The 21,444-nt window shown below is 37.0% G+C and overlaps 1 protein-coding gene across 9 annotated transcripts in view; it reads left to right on the forward strand.

Annotated features, from left to right (window-relative positions):
• The window catches only part of tenm3 (teneurin transmembrane protein 3), a 543,864-nt gene that overhangs the window by 483,381 nt on the left and 39,039 nt on the right, over positions 1-21,444 (forward strand). For 6 of the 9 annotated variants that reach the window (XM_028461276.1, XM_028461268.1, XM_028461292.1 and 3 more), the window contains 9 exons: positions 716-893; positions 2,839-2,859; positions 9,276-9,400; positions 9,963-10,070; positions 16,452-16,606; positions 18,864-18,965; positions 19,069-19,242; positions 19,769-19,828; positions 20,555-20,717. In XM_028461276.1, coding sequence (XP_028317077.1) covers positions 716-893; positions 2,839-2,859; positions 9,276-9,400; positions 9,963-10,070; positions 16,452-16,606; positions 18,864-18,965; positions 19,069-19,242; positions 19,769-19,828; positions 20,555-20,717 — 1,086 coding nt within the window. The remainder of the gene's footprint in view (positions 1-715; positions 894-2,838; positions 2,860-9,275; positions 9,401-9,962; positions 10,071-16,451; positions 16,607-18,863; positions 18,966-19,068; positions 19,243-19,768; positions 19,829-20,554; positions 20,718-21,444) is intronic. The other 3 variants (XM_028461285.1, XM_028461301.1, XM_028461336.1) reach the window with 1 other exon arrangement.

A 21,444-nucleotide genomic window follows, 5' to 3' on the forward strand; every position in this document is an offset into this window, starting at 1 on the left:
TTGCCATATTTTTGCTCTTTTTTTATTGTATTTTTGCTACATTTCTCCCATTTTCAATGCTTTTTCTACACATTTTTCCACTTTCCAGACATGTTCAACACTTATAAACCTTTTCCACCACTTTTACACCTAATGTCACATTAGTTGACCCATTATTGTCACTTTTCACCTCTTTTCACCATATTTCACACTTATTTTTGCCAATTCAACCACATTAATAATTTGTCATGCCCATTATTTCACAGTTTAAACTAATTGTTCCTACTTTTTTAATTACATTACCTTAATTTTGGGGCACCATGTTTCCTGCAGGCTTCACTGGTGAATGACGTTGATACGCACGTTGCATAACTTGCATAAGCAACACATCGTGCAGGGTGACGTCATTTGTGCACACAAGAATCGATAAGGGGAATCGTTTACTTAATCGGCAAACGATACTAAGGAATTGGAACATGTCATGTACATCCCTAGTCGTTGGATTCTTCTTTGTTTATTTGTTTTGTGCTCAAGAGGATTTTTGTTTCATGTTAATCTGTTATTTATGGAATAAAATCAAAAAGCATAAAGACTGTAAAAAGTATGATTTGTCCTACATGATTAATTGAATATTTGGGTAAAGATGGATTGATTGATAAAACAATGGTCTTGTACTTTCTGTAAAACGTTGTTTCAGTGGATGAGAAACTGTTAAAATGCTGTTGTGTTTTGGTAGGAAACGGGCGGCGCCGCAGCATCTCGTGTCCCAGCTGTAACGGACAGGCTGAGGGGAACAAACTCCTGGCTCCTCTGGCTCTGGCCTGTGGAGCAGACGGAAGCATCTTTGTCGGAGATTTCAACTACATCAGGAGGATCTTCCCATCGGGGAACGTCACCAGTGTCATGGAGCTGAGGTATACGAGGATTTAAACCTCATTATGAGAACATGGTCCAAAGTCTAAAGCAGATATGTTTGATGATCTAGAACAAATAAGTGTAACTGTCTGACTTTGTGCAAAACCAAAAATAAATGCACAAAATAACTCCACGAACACAAAAATAACCACACAGTAGCTCCAAATGTATGGGCACCACCATTTATTTTAGAAAAATCAATGTTAAATGTAGAATCCTGATGAAACTTGGTGGAGTAACTGAGGAACCAACTCAACATAACTGAGCCAAATCTCATAAAGATCAGTCAATTACAAACCGACATATAGTCTTTTGAAATTTTGGCAACAACGAGCGATCGCGATTTTACAATTTTTGAAACTGATCCTGGATCAGTTTATTGATCCGAGGGCAAAATCCAGCCCCTTAAAGCTCCTAACTCGGCCCTCGGGGGAAAGTGAGAAATTGTAGTGAAATCTTGACTCATTGTGTAAATCACAAGCTAAGATAGTTCTATATATCTCAGTATCTCCAAATACACAAATTCATCATTATATCACATGATGTCATTGTTAATCTGAAATAGTTGTGAGAACTCACAATTTTTCCAAAATCTTACAATTTTCCTCAAATTATTCCTCAAAATTTCCCCAGTTTGAATAAAAAATGGTCACAAAATCAAGGAAATTAAAGATCCTGCAGGGATTGAAATCTGTCTGTCTATTGTCGTTAGTTACACACTACTGTATATATGAAAACTATAGAGCACATGAATGATACATTGTTTGTTTTACTGCCTGTAATAATCTGTGGCCCACCCTGGGGTTTATTAACTCTGATATAATCCTGCTAACAAATAAACACACAAACACATGAATAGATAAACGCCAGTAATTACAGAAAAATACACAAAATGACAACAAATATATGCAAAATTACTTTAAATAAACACACACACACAACTGAGAAATGTACAAAAATACACAAAATAAATTCTAAACCACAATAAAATAGACCAAAAATCCACACAAAACACTTTGTTGTTTCCTTTGTTAATAATACTCCTAATAATAATAATAATAATAATAATAATAATAGAAAGGAACATTTAGAAAGCCAAAAAAAAAGCTGACAGTGCGGGACAATCAAGGATCCGACTGAAAAAATAGCAATAATAATATTTAGCAAAAGTAAAAATATGTGTAACAAGTAACAACGATAATAGTAATAATAATAATTATAATATAATAATAAAAGTATCAATAATACTAATGATAATAGTAATAATAATATTAATAATAATAATAGTAATAGTAAAATTAATAATTATTATAATAATATACTAATTAACATCATACAATTACATTTTCCTTTTCTTGCTGTGATAAAAATGTTTAAAATATAAAAATATACATTTGAAAGGTAAAGATATTTGTTTCTAAAAGTCTTTTTACATCTTTATGTCTTTTCATCACTCGTCTTCATCTCAGACTCTTTTCTTCTTCTGTGGTAGATTTAAGATTAGATTTTAGCGCGATCTCTCTACTCGATCTATGGAGATAGAGAAATCTCTCTTTCTATCTCTTCTCTTTCTCTCTCTCTCTCTATCTCGTTCTATCTAACTCTCTTTTTCTCTCTCTCTCTTCTCTCTCTCTCTCCCTCTCTCTCTCTCTATCTCTCTCTCTCTGTTCTTTCTCTCTGTTCTCTCTCTGTTCTCTCTCTCTCTCTGTTCTCTCTCTCTTTTCTCTCTCTGTTCTCTCTCTCTGCTCTCTCTCTGCTCTCTCTCTCTTTCTCTCTCTCTCTCTCTTCTCTCTCTCTCTCTCTCTACTGTCTCTCTCTCTCTCTCTCTCTCTCTCTCTCTCTCTCTCTCTCTCTCTCTCTCTCTCTCTCTCTCTCTCTCTCTCTCTCTCTCCACTAACCCATGTGTGTTTCTTCTCTGTTTCTGCTGCTGCTTTCTACTAAAAGAAACAAAGATTTCAGACATAGGTAAGATCTACTAATCCTTCCCATCATTGAGTTGTTCTAAGTGTGTGATATTCATCTCGTCTGTGACGCGTTTCCTTTCCTACGACTGCTTTTATTCAGCGTATAGTGGCACATTAAAGTCCCGCTGTCAGCAGTGAAACACGTAAAAGAAGTTTGGATTAAAGTAGCCCTCGTGTCCTTTTCAATCCCAACAGGAGCTTTATTTTCTGCCTCGCTGCCGTTCTTTGTTCTTCTCTAATCTTGACAAATGTTCTCACAAACACGAGCCTATGATTGTGCTGTCAGCGCACATGAACAACACGATCATCACTTCTACAGCCGCCCCGAGCAGTGAGAGAGATGATGGGTGCTGACGTCTCCACCCATTACTGTTGGCTCTGCTTTAAATATACTGTACTGTACACGCTTCCAGCTAAAAGCATCATTTACACTTTCTGAGGTGTTTCAATCGTACAGCTCTAGCTTTGGATACATAATCATGGAATCCTCGTCCAATCATGTAGAGAGAACAACTCAAAAGTTTTTTTTCCTGTTACAGCAAAAATATTAATGCCAGGTTCTCAACCTTGGGGTCAGGACTCCGTTTGGGGTCACGTGACACTGGGAGAAGGTTGCCAGATACCTTCAAGAAACTTAAGATTATGTTTTTTTCTTTTTTTAACAATTTGAGCCAATTTTTGCTCGTTTTTTCCCTTTTTCTGCAACTACACCAAACTTAACATATTTTAACCTATTTTCATATTTTTTTCTTTTAATATTTTTGCTCTTTTTAATGAACTTTTGCTACATTTCTGACACTTCTCCATCATATTTCAATGCCTTTCCACTTTCAAGACATTTTCCATCACTTTTTCCACCTAATGTCACATATGTTTACCCATTATTGTCACTTTTAACCTCTTTTCACCAGATTTTAGAATTATTTTTGCCACTTTAACCACATTCACCATTTGTCATGCCCATTAGATTAAAGTAATTCCTAATTTTTAAATTACATTAGCCCCTCCCTCCATTTCTGTCACTTTTAAGCCAATATTGACACTTTAAACCATTTTTACCACTTTTTGTGTCTGTTTTTCGTCCACTCTAATTGGCAACTTTTAACCAATTTTTGTGGTTTTTAAAATCCCATTTCACCATCATCTTTGGTCACTTTTAACTCATTTTATTAGTAATTAAAACAATGATTTCTATCTTAAAGATGACTTTAATAATAATAAACGTGCCTGGATAACAGTGGATATATAAATAAATGTGCTGATCACAGAGTCATAGTCCCCGCTCTCTAGAACCTGTATTTTGGGGGTTGTGGGCTGAAAAGGTTGAGAACTACTACCAATTTTCCACTTCAAAATGTCAGGGTTCAGCCTTTACCATATTAAGTTAAAATTTTCCGTTTCCATGCGTTACACGTAGCGCGAGATGTTGAACGATATTATGACATTTCAGTGTCATGTTGGGGTTGGACTGATTTTTCCATTTCAGAATGTGAATTATGCTATTTTGAGTCTGGAACATGTTCAGTAAACTACTTAGCATATGTCTCAGCTCCCTGTAATGTGATCAGCTTAGAGCTATGAACATAGACTGTTCACATCACTAATGATTAGTCACAGATATACTGTACATTGGTTCTAGACTCACACGCTCTGGAAATATGAACAAAATACTTGTTTTTGACTATTTTCATTGGCCCATAACTTTATGTCCAAACCCCAAGAAACTTTGTGACTATTTAGAGGAGCTGACATGTCTACCAGATATATAGGATGTATAGCAGAGCTGTTTATATATTCTGAGAGAGTAGGTGGAGCTTATTACTATACCATATTTATCTTTATATGTGATGGAGTTACCCCCCCCCCCCCCCACCCCCCATTAAAGTGCCCATATCTCAAAAAGGACTAAAACTAGAAATGTACAGTGTGACTATTAAATAATCACGAAACAATTGGTAAAAATGTCAGAATATTTTAGACCAAAGACCATTTGTTTAAATAACATGTAATGTTTACTCAGTATTTCCTTTATTTTTCTTTTGATATTTTTCACTCTTGTTTCTTTTCCTCAGCGTTAACAAACTGCACCGCGTTCTCGTTCTCTGTCCTTTTCCGTCCGAGTGTCTTTGGATTAACTTTCCTCTCACATCGTCTCACATGTCGAGGCACATTTAGATGATCTAGTGCCACAAACGCCACCACTTTGTCCTCTGGCTCTTTTTGTTTCAGTATTCAGCAGAGCACAGTCATGTTCTCACAGACCAGCTTTTTAATCGTCTTTGTCATGAGGTTATTATTTATGCACGTGGTCAGACCAATGTGAAGGAGACTCAATAATGACCATGTGAAGGTCTACAGTTCTTCTGATCACCTGGGCAACTGTTACCACACAAGGGGCCACAAAAATGTGATTGTCTCTGAACTGAGGGCCACAAAAATATGAACATTCATGTCAGTATTTAAAATAATGACCAATCTGAGCATTAATACAGAAAAAAGCAAAGGGTTTGTGTATTTTTTTTAAATGTAATTTTATTGGTTTTTGTACACTTGTGTCATTTTGTGTAGTTTTGGAGTCCTTTTGTTTAATTATATTGTATACTTTTGTCATTTATTGTCATCTTGTATTTCATTTTCTCTCAGTTTGTGTGTTTTTATTGTCCTTTTGTGTATTTTTCAAATCTTTTTTGTCTTATTCTGTCATTTTGTAACTTTTTGGAGTTATTTGCAACATTCTTGTTGTTTCTTTGTGTATTTTTTTTTATCACATTGTGTGTTTTTTGATATTTTTTTTTATGTTTTAGTAGTCCTTTTGTGTATTTTTCAATTACTTTGTCTGTATTTGGAGTCATTTTGTGTATTTCCTTTGGGACCGCACAAAATTAGACCAAGGGCTCTATGTGGCCCCCGGGCCACCAGTTGCCCATGTCGGTGTAGAATAGATGTTACAAATCATTTTGTTTTTATTTTATTTTTATAATACACACTGATGCAGGAAGTGTTCATTTTAACAGAAAATGTTGATTTTGTTTTAGTCGTGTTTCCATTAAAATGGAACTAGTTTTAGTCAAAATGTAACCAGGACTATTTCAGTTATAGTCTCTAGTTTTAGTCGACTAAATCTGCTACAGATACTAAATCATAAAGATTTGATGTGATCAATGCACATGATCACATGAGTTCTATTTGATTTCCTCCCATGTGACAAAATTACAGTTTTGTTTGTTATTAGTCGACAACAATGTCAATATGTTTCACTTAAAATAATGCAGTCGACAAAAACTATTATGGAAATATTTTGTCAACAAAATCAACACTGATCACAAACAATTGGGTTTGTTGACATGTGTCTTTGTGTTTTTGTTGTCATTTGATGTATTTTCATGTTAAATTGTGTGTTTTTCTTTCCTTTTTCTTGTTTTTATTCCGTTTTTGTTGTATTTTCATGTTATTTTGTGTGTTTCTAGAACTATTCTGTGTATTTTTGAGTCATTTCTTGTAATTTATGTCATTTTGTGTGTTTTTGTTGACCTTCTGTGTGTTCTTAGTCATTTAAGGCCCTATGCTACAAATCTAGATAATTAAATCCTGGATTAATCTTCGTTAGCGGGATTCAACTAACCAAACATTGTCCGTCAGACAGAAGCTGTGCTACAAATCTAGATAACAACAGGCTGAGGTAAGCTGTTGATTACAGCCTGGTTAACTGGCGCGCTCTAGTGACTGAGGAGGATATTACAGTGTCAGACTAATCACACTGAGGAACTGTAGAACGTCACAAATGAGGAATAATTCTTTACAAATATAAAGAATTAAAATACATGATTCAGACCAAAAACAACACTGTTGCTGCAGGAAGTAATTAATGCAGGAATTGATTCAACTCCTGCATTGATGAATGTTGATGATTAAATTAGTGACATTATAAACAGAGAATCTTTTTAACTTGTCTGTGTCTCTGATGCTGAGTTCATACAGATCAGCGTACATCATAAGGTGAAGTGTATTTATATATTACATTATCTACAGGACTGAGGCTCTTTGTATTACCACAGAATACATGAATTGATTAATTAATTTATTGGTAAATGAAAGGATTGCATTGATGTCTCCTGTCAGATCAGTGGATCAGAGATCTGATTGGTCAGGAGGCGGGACCTTAGCACTCGCTCAGATCCCAGCCAGAGAAAAACCTGCTCGTGAGCAGGCAAGTCGTTCAGCCTAAGTTTCCATGGTGATTTAGCGCTGTAAGATGTTAGCAAGCTTTGTAGTCCAGCACACACTGATTAAATCCTGGATGTTAGCGCTAAAGGTGCGTTCACACCAAATCCGACCGCAGCGCTGCAGTAGCCTCATCTGTGTGTGTGTGTGTGTGTGTGTGTGTGTGTGTGTGTGTGTGTGTGTGTGTGTGTGCGTGTGTGCGTGCGTGCGTGCGTGCGTGCGTGCGTGTTGAGCCAGTGACAGGGTAAAGAGAAAGAGAGAGAGGGTTCATCACTTCTTTTCCTTCTTGTTCCACTTTTACGGTTTAAATGATCAACTTACGTAGATATTAAAGGATGAGTTCACTCAGAATGTGTTATGATCAGTAGTTACTGTGGTTTTCCAGACGTTAACCACTTTAATTTTACAGCGTCCGCTGCAGCCGTGTGCTCTGAAGGGAGGGAACAGGGAGGGGCTACAGCCTCTGCTCTACACACAGTGAAGGACGAGGCATTTGTCGCTTTAAGTCTCTTAAAAAGTTCACATTTTTTAACTTTGAGCGACGACGTTGCGCTCGACCTCGTCGCTCAAATTACGCACGTCACGTCGCCTTAGAGGAGATAACTTGAGGTCGTGTCATTTACATTGATTTTAATGTGGAGTTGCTTCAGTCACACCAGTCACGTTCGGTGTGAAAGCAGAGGAATAAATCTAGATATGTACCACACCCCCTTAGTGTGTTTCCTTTATATTATTGTGTGTGTTTCTGGAGCCATTCAGTAATGGAGTCATCCATGGCATCAGGTCTGTCTTTGATTAGAAGTGACAGTACAGATATATTAGTCCTCTTTACACCTCTGGTAACAAAGAAGCATCTGTACATGTTTGTAACTCTGGTTTTTAATCTATCTTCGTTTTTTGTCATTTTTTTCCAGAGAGAAATGCTTTGATAATGAAATGTAATATTTGATGTGATTGATTCTGACAAATCACCTTTTCACACAAACAGAGGCTGTTTATTTTTAGAGGTCGTAATGAACAGCATGTTATCATCTGCTGATGATTGCTGACCACTCAGACTGTGGCCTTAGGGTGTGTGTGTGTGTGTGTGTGTGTGTGTGTGTGTGTGTGTGTGTGTGTGTGTGTGTGTGTGTGTTTGTGTGGGTTTGTTCTAAATTCATACACACCAGTCTAACGCACGTGTACGTGTCTAACTGTCACTAAACTCACCTGATGTCAGTAGTTAAAGGTATAGACTCAGGTGTAGCGTGAGTGAAGCTATTGTGATCAGGTGACCTTCACTATGCTGCACCATCTGCGTGACATTTACACACTTAGGAAAAACAATTGCATGTCAGTAAGTGTGTGTGAGTGTTGAGTCCTGTCCAATCACAGCAACCATCTTTAAGATGACTATAATAATAATAATAAACGTTCCTGGATAACAGTGGATATTATTCAGATGAATAAATAAATGTATTATCACAGATTCATAGTCCCCTCTCTCTAGAACCTGTATTTTGGGGGTTGTGGGCTGAAAAGGTTGAGAACTACAACCAATTTTCCACTTCAAAATGTCAGGGTTCAGCCTTTACCATATTAAGTTAAAATTTTCATCCATAGCGCGAGACGTTGAACGATATTATGGGTGGAATTCATCAAACTTTCTAGACATTCATCATTATCTGTTTTCTAGTGAAAAACCAAACATGCATGGGAGGCATTTCAGTGTCATGTTGGGGTTGGACTGATTTTTCCGTTTCAGAACGTTTCTACCTAATGTCACATATATTGACCCATTATTGTTACTTTTAACCTCTTTTCACCATATTTTTGCCAATTTAACCACATTCATGATGTGTCATGTCCATTATTTGCCACTTTAAACTCATTTCTGTGGTTTAAAATTTCTGTGATTTTTAAAATCCCATTTCACCAGATTTTCCACCATTTTTGGTCCCTTTAACTGATTTTTTTTTCGATTAAAACAAAGATTAAAATAAGTTCAATAATGTAATGATACATGTGTGTGTAAAATGATCATTATTGAAAGGAAAATGAACAAAACGACACTATGCGAATGCGTAATTACTAAAAATGTTGACTTTATTGCAGTGATCTGTGGTTTGATGTGTTTTTATTTAAATGTAGGCCTACAGACTGTAATGTTAGATTGAATCTAGATTATTTTTCTCCATGTGTGTGTTTATATGACAGTAATAATCCTGCTCACCGCTACTACTTGGCCACTGACCCAGTGACTGGACAACTCTACGTGTCTGACACCAACTCCAGACGCATCTATCGTCCCAAGGTCCTCAGCGGCGCCCGTGACCTCATCAGTAAGCTATGACATCACAGCCTTCATTTTTTCTTTTTTTCCTTGTCTGCACATGTTGTCGAAGGTCAACACTAGTGGAATCTTTTAACGACAGTGATTTTATTATTACAATGAAATAAATCAATTTATTTTATTGAATAATAGTGACCATGAAAGAAGTGTGTGTTTTTAGAACTATTTGGTGTCATTTTATCTCAGTATGTGTGTTTTTGTTGTTCTTATAGGTATTCTTAGAGTCATTTTGTGGAATTTCATGTTATTTTGTGAGTTTTTGGACCTAATCTTTGTGTTTTTGGAGTTTTTTTTGTGTAATTCATGTCATTTTGTGTTTTTGCTTCAATTTTGTGTTTGTTTTTAGTCATTTTGTGTTTCCTGGATCCATACTAACAAAATTAGATATGAGACGCCAGTCGATGATGGCTGTCATATAACAAGATAGCAATAAGTGTGTGTGTGTGTGTGTGTGTGTGTGTGTGTGTGTGTGTGTGTGTGTGTGTGTGTGTGTGTGTGTGTGTGTGTGTGTGTGTGTGTGTGTGTGTGTGTGTGTGCGTGTGTGTGTGTAGGTAATGGAGAAGTGGTGGCAGGAACAGGTGAACAGTGTCCTCCGTTTGATGAAGGTCGATGTGGTGATGGAAGAAAAGCTGTAGAAGCTCAACTCCTTGGACCCAAAGGTACTAGTACACTAAAACTAGTACACTAAAACTAGTACACTAAAACCACTACACTAAAACTAGTACACTAAAACCACTACACTAAAACTAGTACACTAAAACTAGTACACTAAAACCACTACACTAATACTAGTACACTAAAACTAGTACACATACTGGTTTTAACCAGAGGTGTGAAGAATACTGATATATTCTATGTAAGTAGAAGTACTGCCACTTCGTAATACATAACATACTCAAGTACAAGTAAAAAGTATCTGAATGAAATCGTACTCAAAGTAAAAGTTAATAGTTACTTTAACCCCCCACGTTTATTTTTAATAATAAATCTTGGTACGTTCCCTTACATACAGTCAATATCTCATGTAGGAAGAGACACAATCTACCACAATTTATTTATTTTCCACAGTAAAGGCATCTGTATAAAATAAAAGGTTTGTCAAAATGTTTGAACTCCTAAAACAGTGGAATGTGTGTAACAACATAATCGGTAAAAACCACAACCTGAGCCATAGAAAGTGTCTTTGATCAGAAATGACACGACTAATAACATATGGATTATGTTTCATGTGAAGAGACCATGAAACGGAAATAAAATAATAATCATTTACTCAGTAACGGTTGGCTGTGGAAATATAATAATTTACTTTACTTCTTTTAAAACTTAAGGACAAGTAAAATGACTGATTTAGAAATATATATATATATATATATATATAAAGTACAAGTACCCATAAAAGCAACTCAATTACAGTAGCGTGAGTACTTGTAATCCATTACTTTTACCTCTGGTTTTTACCACTACACATACTGGTTTTTAGAGAAGTTGCTGATGATCCTGCTTCAGATTCCATTGAGTCACTTCAGTCACTAAAGGTCATCACGTTTGACCTTTGTCCAATCTCATCGCAGGCTGCACTAAGCCCCTCCCTCTGTGATGTCACTGGAGGATAAGATGAAAGGTTTTTATTGGATCGACCTTTTCAAAGCTGGGTTTCTTTGTGTGAAGTCACACGAGCTTTGTCTGTGACTGCTTTAATAACTGTCTGTGAGGACAAAAGTGCTGACTCGGGGGTCACAGACTACTGTCAGGAGAATTATTATTGTATTATTATTGCCAAATACAAAATTTTTCATATCTCTGAATATTTATTGTACAAGTTTGATGCTTACATTTATGAAAAGCTTGACTCAAGTGGAGTATTTTATTAAATTAAACCAAAGCTGTACGACATCCAGTAAAAAGATTGGTAGGGGTCAAAGTTCATGATGTCACAAAAAAAAAAAACAATCCCTGTAACTTGGCCACAAGTGAGATCCAGTGCTCAGACTGGTACCATTGAACAACATTTCCTTTCAATGTGTAACTTTGACCTTTCGTCAAGGTCATATTTAAGGTCAAGGTCAGTATTTTGTTTTTCCTGCATTTATACTTTCAATTTCATTAGTAAAAAAAAACAACATAAAGGGACATTACTCAACAACAAAATACAAAATAAGATTTACACAATAAGTTTTGCCAATTTTTAAAAAAAAATTTTTCAAATTATTATCTACTGCCATAGGATCTCAGTGTGTTCAGTGACATTAAATCTATTTACCAGTGAAGACGATCCAACGTTAATGATGTTTAAAGTGTTTAGGAAAGCTGAGAACATTAGAGGTGTTCCACAGGGTTCTAAAGCTCACTGCTTCACTTCTACAGTCACACATACTGTATGCTAGGCCACCCCATTCAACAAATTCTAGATTTATTCCAATTTACATTTAAAACATACTTTATTAACAATTACAACCTCTGACCTAATCTGAATAAATATAACTACATCATTGTAATGAGCAATAGTACTTTTTCAAAGTAGTTTTTATTTTATTGTTTTAAATCATTCAAAGCATTAAATCACTTTGAAGGCTTTCATTTGTGGTTTTTACACATTGTTGGTCCAACTTAGTTGAGTTGTTTCAACTGGTAACGCCCTCAGGTTTTTGTTGACCTGTCACTAGAGGGAGATGTAAAAAATGCCTTGATTATGGGCGTGGCTCCTAGAGTAGTTAAGACACGCCCAGTCACAGCAGCCCCGCCCCCACAGCGCTGTACAGTTCCACATGGAGCTGTCAATCAATGCCCACTGAGGAAACTAGTCCCTCCTCCATCTTTTATAGGAGGGGGTGGGGCCAACAGTGACAGTTAGTGACATCACTGATCTAATCTCAGCCAATAGAAACATTAAATTGTAGCGTTCAACCCATAGAGGACAGTTACTCTGACATTTAACTACAAAAAACACGAAGTTTAAATACGTAAAAATGTGAAGAGTGGGACTACGATTAATAAAATACATTAAACTTCATACCTGATCATATATGATTTCAGCAGAAAAAAAGTGGTTTTAAAGTGGACTCACACTTTAAGTTCTTTAAAATTAAGTTGATAAATTGGATTACTAAAATTAGTTTAATTGACATTTATTTAAGAATGAATTTGTTCTAAAATCAGTGGTTAGCATTAATTCAACTTTAAATGTCACCTGCTTTTTCTGCTAAAAACAATGTATTTGGTATTAAGTAGTTTTATCTGTTTTATCCTGGTCCAACTTTCAACATTTTACTCAAAGTTTTTCAATTTGGTGTATTTTGTTGTAAATATGTAAGAGTGACTGCCCTTTAAGGGGTAAAATTGAATTTTCCTATTGGCCGAGTACGGAGGTTTTGGTGTCTTCACTGTGTCTTCACTGTTAGCTCCGCCCCCTTCTATGAAAACTGTGGACCCTACAATCTGTTGGACTGAGAGAATTATGAATAGAGAGCTATAATGAGTAAAAGCCTTTTCACACTCTGGGAAATCTCGTTCAGTTCTCGCGCATGAGGTCAAAGGTCAAGAGGTGTAAACTCTCCATAGCTGACGCTGCAGGTAGTGAGTCTGACACAGATTTAGGTTATTTTTCCTATTGGAGCGCTGATTTCTTGAAAGATTTTTTTGTGGAAACATGGTTTTTGTCTCCAAGGCAGAAAGACAGAGTTAGCTGCTAAAGCTAATCTAATGCTGCTAAAGCTGATGCTGCTAAAGCTAATGCTGCTAAAGCTAATGCTGCATACAAGCTAAAATTTCAGGTTTTTCCTGCTTTTTTAAACAGTGACAATCAGCCGATCAGTGCGGTTTCACTTATCGACCTGTTTAGTGTCGGTATCGTGCACTTCATTCAGATTTGTAAATTTAAATAAAATAATAGCTTAATAACACTATAATAATAAATAATCATGGTCCTGGTTAGTGAATGTTGTAACTTGTAAATTTAACTCATATTGTACTTTTCACACTCAGAATTCTCGCTTGTCCCATAAATAATAACAATAATAATAATAATAATAATAATAATAATAATACATTTTATTCATAAGCACTTTTCAAAAACTCAAAGACACTTTAACATTGTTAAAACAACTACACAAGTCAGAAAACAAACTAAAAACAATAAGGTAAATACAGAAAATACATAACAATCACAAGTTAAAAGCTTGTGAGAATGGAGGTTTGTTGTTTTGAGGCTGTTTGTCACATCGGCTTTACTAAAGTGCTCAAATCAGCAGAAAGCCATGGTTCCCCCGAGTCCGAATATGTGCGTCGTTCTTGGGTAGAGTCTGAATTCCTCCTGCTGGAGATCCAGGTAGTCAGTGTTATCGTCCACCAGGGGTCACCTGTGTGGAAGCGAGAGGACTGCCTTGCCTCTATACTGCTGCTGAGCTGCTTCCATTGGTTTTTAAAAGTGCTCGGAACGATCGTGACATCCAGTGTTGTGCTAGTTACTGAAAAACAGTAACTAGTTACCGTTACTAGTTACTTCATTCACAAAGTAACTCAGTTACTATTTTGATTACTTACACCAAAAAGTAATGCGTTACTGGAAAAAGTAACTTTTGAGTTACTTAGAATTAAAGAATGTATTATTTATTTTGGGTCATTTGTGTCCATACAGCTTCATATTAGTGCTGTAATAATATAATAATCCACTGTTAATCAACTGCTATAAAACAACCATAAATGATGTGCATATAAAGCACAAAACAGCTGCTCCAAAATTTAAACAGTAATTTTTCAGCCTTAACACAGTAATGTAAAGTAAGCTGTGCGTATTCCAGGTGCACATTCTGCTGTTGAAAATGCTTATAAAAATAAATGTGGAAAAACACAGCATTTTTCTCAGCTACACAATGCTAAACATATCAGGCTAATGAGCTGCTGTTAGCAGTGACTCAGCAGTAGCGACAGGCTGCATATTTACAGCAACATACCGTGCAATAGTTTAGCTGATCTGTCCCTGGATAACAGTCACAGTCCGTTAAAATCCAGCCGCAGCGTTAGCTTAGCTTCACTGATGCATCTTTTGGAGACAAAAATAATACGTATATATTTCCACTCTGAGAAGCTCATCCTGTTCTCGCATTGACTCGCCATGATTGGGGCACGTGATGTAAACAGAAACACGCTGACGATGCTTCTTCTTCTACTGTTTAACCGTGTTTGGCACGGCATCCCGCAAAAATATGTAGCTTCACTGTAAACAGGAAGTACACTGCAGCTAGCAAAGTAATGGACAAACGCACCATATTGTAATGGTAACGGCGTTATTTCTTTAGAAAAATATTGCGTTACATTACTAGTTACTGTAAAAAGTAACATTGGGTGGTGACATCAGTGGAAAACCCTGAGTCATCTCCTCCAGTCTGATTATGTGTAATATAATAATATAAACACTATTAAAACATTAAAGATATCTGGACTAAAATTACAAACGCTGTTATGTTGGAAATATCATCAAAGAGAACGAGCTTGTTTACTTTTGATATCCTCTCACATATGACCCCCCCACCCCCCCAGGTTGCACCTGCACAGTTCCAGAGTGTGAAAAGACTTATTGAGGAGCGAGTTAGTTTAGTTACAATTGTTCTTTGAAGATTTTATAGGAAAGACTGGGCGTGTCTTAACTGCTCCAGAAGCCCCGCCCACAGTCAAGACATTTTTAAATTTACAGCCTAAAGGGAGGTCACTTGATGTCGCTTCATTTACATTAATTTTAAATGAAATCCAGTCGCCAGAGTCGCTGAAGTCACCTTGGGTGTGAACGCACCTTTAGGCTGATTGTTAAATGAAGGGTGAACAAAGCTCTCTATCCTCCCTCTGAAAAACACACCACCGTGTGTGTGTGTGTGTGTGTGTGTGTGTGTGTGTGTGTGCCTCCCTGACATCTCATTTGTCACATTTGGCTGATGCAGTAATCTTATTTAAAACAAGCAGCTCCTGTCGTTTTTGCTGAGGTGGTGATGTGTTAGCAGCAGGAATGTGAGGGCGTGTGTGTGCAGTCGGGAAGCATCGGATCACATGTGCTGCTGCTGCTGCTGCTGCTCAGTGCCACACTGTGACAACACGCTGGAACAAAGAACAATCAGTGTCCTTAAAAAGAATCCCCATGAGGCAGCATCACAGCACCTTAGATCACACCAAGGAGAGACGACAGGTCTGGTTAGTGGGTTAGTGCACGGCTTCTTCTCCTCTGAAGGAGGAGTCAGGATCTGATGGCCACGTGCACTAATTCCACCTCCTAGGAGCTGGAAACGGAGCCAGTCTGGGAAAAATCCAAAAATGTTTGGATCTGGTCAAAAGCGGTGTCAGCGGAAAGGAGTTAAAAACATAAAATACTACAGAAATATACACTAAATAACATAAATACATAAAGTGACTCCAAAAACACACAACGGCAACAAATGACAGAAAAATTATAAAGCGACAACAAAAACATAAAAATGGGATACACAAAAAATTTCACCAAAATCCTAAAATGGCAACAAAAATACACAAATTGGCTCATTACACAAAACAACAAAAAACAAACAATATGAGAGGAAAACTAAATGACTTCAAAAACACATAAAACTACAGTAAAAACACTTAAGTTAACAACAGAAAACACAAAATGACAAAAACAACCACAAAAAATGAAGCAAAACAATAAATGACACAATGAAATAACAACACAAGCATATTGTTTTTCCACGTCTTAGAGCTCAGATTGGTCATTATTCTAATGCTGACATGAATGTTGATAATGTTGCCCTCACATCAGAAAATCTACTTTTTTGTGGCCCTACTGTGATAAAAGTTGTAGTGGTTAATCACTATTTGGATCTTTCTTTGATCTGCTTTGATCTGCTTTGATCTGGCTGATCCTGATCCTGATCCAGATCCTGATCCAGATCCTGATCCAGATCCTGATCCAGATCCTGATCCAGATCCTGATCCAGATCCTGATCCAGATCCTGATCCAGATCCTGAAGGTTAGATTTCTGTCTCCTTCCACTCAGTCTTTGTCTGTTCTTCTCTCACAGGGATTGCTGTGGATAAAAATGGTTTGATTTACTTTGTTGACGGGACCATGATCAGGAAGGTGGATCGTAACGGGATCATCTCGACAGTGTTGGGCAGCAATGACCTGACCTCTGCACGACCTCTGACCTGTGACACCAGCATGCACATAAGACAGGTATTCACATATACCCCCATATGTCGTCTGCCTCTATAGTATCTGGAATAAGTCCTTCACAATAATATTCACACTTGGATTTATTTCTCCTCTTTTTCTCTCTCGTGTGACCAAATATTTATAAGTGTAACAAACAATTCTGGCATTGTTTTTAATGTGTTGGTTCACATTATTCTGACTGCATCCAAATGTGAAAAGGCTCTGGTACAAAGACAGGTTTATTTGATAGTGTATTAGCTGAATTGGTGATCAGTTTACCTGGTGACACATCACAGCAGAAGCTTCTCCAATCACACGCTGGGCGTGGTTTAGTGCAAAACATGAGGGTGATTCTTTGGTTGGCGGTAATTAAAGGTTTCATAAATAATGTGTTGGGATCATATCACACATTTCTATGTTAAACAGTGGCTGAGGGTTATATATTGTGATATTTCCCCGCACAATTATTGTATTGATCCAAAAAATGTCAAAATTCAATATTATAATCATAGTTTTTATTAACAAAAAAAAAAACATGTAACTGTGCTAACATATACATAGCACGTAAATGTTTGTTCCTAAAGCCTGATATATGGTTCTGCGTCAAGTCGTCACTGTAGACACACTTCGCGCTCTCCGTAGGCGTAGACCCCCTCGACGTAACCTGACGTGGACCTCCCAAAAATGCTGTAGTCAGGATGAGGCTGTGATTGGTCAGCTCAAAAGCTCTTTTTCACTGTTTTTTCTGCCTTTTGTGCTCGGACATTTTTAAAGTCTTGGTAGTGAGATACGACTTATAATTTAAATGAGGTTTATACCGCGCTCTCCCGATGTTCTACACCGGATTTACCGGCTCCATATTCGCCGGCAACACCCCAACCTCTCCGATGCACTTCGACAGCCCCAGGGTGGCCCCTGTGAAACCCCCGTGGCTCGGGGGGAAAAGAGGAAGAGGCACGACACAGAGGTGGATGTAAAGATAGCGGACCCGGAGGAAAAAATCTACTTTGGGATGAATGTGCTCATTTTTCTCAAACAATCGGGGACCTGTTGAGGAAATACCCCCCGACCGTGGAGACAAAACGATGTACAAAACACTGTACCTTTTCAGAGACAATAGGACGTAGTTTAAAGTGAAGTTGTAAATATGTAAATAAAGTGCATGTGTGTGTTTTTAAACAGTTGTTTATTTCCTACACGATAAACAATAACAGAAGCTGAACGTGATAAAGTAAAAAAAAAAATGTTACAGTGTACTTTATTTGTAGAGCTAATCATGTACCAAAATGTGAGCTTTTATGCTTTTTAGTTTCGTTTCCAAGCTCTCACAGCGTTTCAATTTTAAGTCATTTTTATTTGGAACATGAACACAGTGTATTTATACAGTTTATTTTAAGTCTCAGTCTTTTAAATAAATAGTTTATGAATATTTTTGTAGGAGAAGTTTTTGTTACTTTCTGCCATTAGTGGCTCTGTGTGGTCTAAACATCCTGTATTATCAACGTTGCGTATTGCTTGTTTTTTAAGTTTAACTAATGCTTGTTTAATCTTGTTTTGTAGTTTTTTCCCCCAACTTTTGTTTTAACACGTGTATGCATATGAAATTTAATTAACACCGACAAAGTAGTACACAAAAAATAATTGAATTTATTAGAAGACAAAACACCATTATTGATCCCCAGGGGTAAATCCACATAATGAAGCAACATTTGTCCAATTTAAATATACAAGACAACATAAACAAGAAGCCTGACGTACTTTACCCATCAGCAGAACGCTGTGTGTGTGCGTGTGTGTGTGTGCATTTAACCAGCAGCGATAACTCATGAGGTGAACACACATGAAACAGTACAAAACAATAGTTTTTTAATTATTCAGTGTGCCTCGGCCTCGGGACACCACCTCGTTTTGCCATGACGTGGTTCCTTGTGGTGACATCAGGTCATTACGACCCGCCACGGCAGCTCATTGTTTAATATGTGACCAGAAGATAAACCATGACGCATTCATAGCGCACACAGCCACAGGGCGGCAAATCGCATGGCGAGGCGTTCCGTCCACGCAGACATAGAGTGTGCCAAGCTCCGCGTCACGTTGACGCCATGATCCCGCCATGTATTTCATGCCATTTTGTATTTGTGAAGGAGAAATTTGTAATTATTGATATCGCGATATGTATATTATGTATACAATTATTATTATTATACAATGTATATTGTAGTGTTTAGTATTAAACACTCTCGTGTGGTTTTTATCTTTCTTTTTTGTGTGACACCAGGTTCGTTTAGAGTGGCCCACGGACTTATCCATTAACCCCATGGACAACTCCATCTACGTGTTGGACAACAACGTAGTGCTGCAGATCACTGAGAACAGACAGGTACGCTACGCTACGCTGCTGCTGCTCTGCGCTCACTGTGAACCATCCTCTAACGTTCACTATTATAATATGTGTGCACGTTCATGTGTGTGTGCACGTTCAGGTCCGTATCGTGGCGGGACGGCCCATGCACTGCCAGGTACCAGGTATTGAATACACCACAGGGAAGAGGGCGGTACAGACCATGTTAGAAGGAGCCACCGCCATCGCCTCGTCCTACAGCGGCGTCCTCTACATCGCAGAGACGGACGAAAAGAAGATTCACAGGATCCGTCAGGTGATCTAGACTTTAATCACATTCATATCTGATCTGTATTATTATCATATCAGCATTTATAATAAATAACCACCAATCAGAGCATTAAGTCATCAAACTACAGAGAGTTTGGCTGTTTTTTTAATAATTCTCTGTGTTTTTCTCTTGTTTTCTGTATTTTTTTTGTCTTTGTGTGTTTTGGGAGTGACTTTTGTGTATTTTTTTTGTGTTTCTCAAGTAACTTTCAATATTTTTCTCTCATTTTATGTATTTCCTTTGTCATTTTGTATATATAAATCATTTTGTTTGTTTTTTGTTGTTGTCTTGTCATCTTTTTATCACATTTTTATCTATTTTTTTGGTGTTTTTGAGTAATTTTTACTGTAAGGGGCCACACAAAATCAGACTAAGGGCCACATGGGGTCCTCAGGCCATCATTTGATTCTTATGTTGTATATGGAGTCGCTGCTTTTAAACCCTGGAAAGACTAGTTTTATGTAACAAAGACGTACCTGTTAAAGTTTCCATCTCTTCTGTAAATCACCAGGTGTCGACGGATGGAGAGATTACCCATCTGGCAGGAACGCCATCCGACTGTGACTGCAAGGTACGCTCCACCATCCAACCCCCATCCAACCAGTCATTGAAAAGCTCAGTTCTGTTTCACCCACTAAAATCATTAGAGTTCAGAATGACAGACCCAGCTACCAGTATTTATGTGTCGCTAACGCCTCCCTGCATAACAATGCTAACTGTGATTGCTAACACCTCACTGCAGAACGACGCTAACTGTGATTGCTAACGCCTCCCTGCAGAACAATGCTAACTGTGATTGCTAACTCCTCCCTGCAGAACGATGCTAACTGTGATTGCTAATGCCTCCCTGCAGAACGATGCTAACTGTGATTGCTAACGCCTCCCTGCAGAACAATGCTAACTGTGATTGCTAACGCCATCCTGCAGAACGATGCTAACTGTGATTGCTAACGCCTCCCTGCAGAACGATGCTAACTGTGATTGCTAACGCCTCCCTGCAGAACTATGCCAACTGTGATTGCTAACGCCTCCCTGCAGAACAATGCTAACTGTGATTGCTAACGCCTCCCTGCATAACAATGCTAACTGTGATTGCTCACGCCTCACTGCAGAACAATGCTAACTGTGATTGCTAACGCCTCCCTGCAGAACGATGCCAACTGTGATTGCTAACGCCTCCCTGCAGAACGATGCTAACTGTGATTGCTAACGCCTCCCTGCAGAACGATGCTAACTGTGATTGCTAACGCCTCCCTGCAGAACGATGCTAACTGTGACTGCTAACGCCTCCCTGCAGAACGATGCTAACTGTGACTGCTATCAAACTGGAGACGGCTACGCTAAAGACGCAAGACTCAACTGTCCTTCTTCTTTGGTGGTGTCACCTGACGGGACTCTGTTTGTGGCTGATTTGGGAAACATTCGTATACGAGCTGTACAGCGTAATCAACCACCCACTGGTACGTAAATAAACCTCCTCCCAGTGTAACCAGTACACTCACACAATGAAATACTCAAGGGTTTTTATTGTGACATATTTTCTGTACAAATTATTATGAGGAAAATGAAATATTTAAACAAAAACAACAAAAACTAAAAAAACAAGCTGTAAGAATGTGGATTCACAGCCTATTTAAACTTATTATTATTAATGTATTTATTTAAAGTTGATAACAATAGTTATTATTATGAATATAATTATTATTTTAATATGAATAATTATTTTGGAGATGATGATAATAACAGTTATTAATCTTATTATTATTATGTTAATGGTTTATTTTAATATTTTATTACTAAAAAGAAAAAATAATGATAATAACAATTATTATAATAATAATAATTATATTAATAGTTTATTTTTTAATGAGTGCTCATTATAAATAAATAATAAATATGATTATTATATTAATAATTTATTGTTTAATTATTATTATTACTTGAATAGTTTATTTTTAAGTTAATAATAAAAAGAAAAATAATAATTCTTATTATAATAATTGTTATTATTATATGAATGCTTTATTTTTAATTAGTAATAATTATAAATAAATAATAATTTTATTATATTGTTTTTTAATAGTTTGTTTTTATAACAGTTATGGATCAGGTTTTTTAAGGCTTCAGATCTTTCTTTTTGAGTGTTTTTTCACTCATTGTTTTTATTATTTTTAAATCTTGTGTGAC

This window comes from Gouania willdenowi, chromosome 1 (genome assembly GCF_900634775.1).
Source record: "Gouania willdenowi chromosome 1, fGouWil2.1, whole genome shotgun sequence".
Classification (NCBI taxonomy): Eukaryota; Metazoa; Chordata; class Actinopteri; order Blenniiformes; family Gobiesocidae; genus Gouania; species Gouania willdenowi.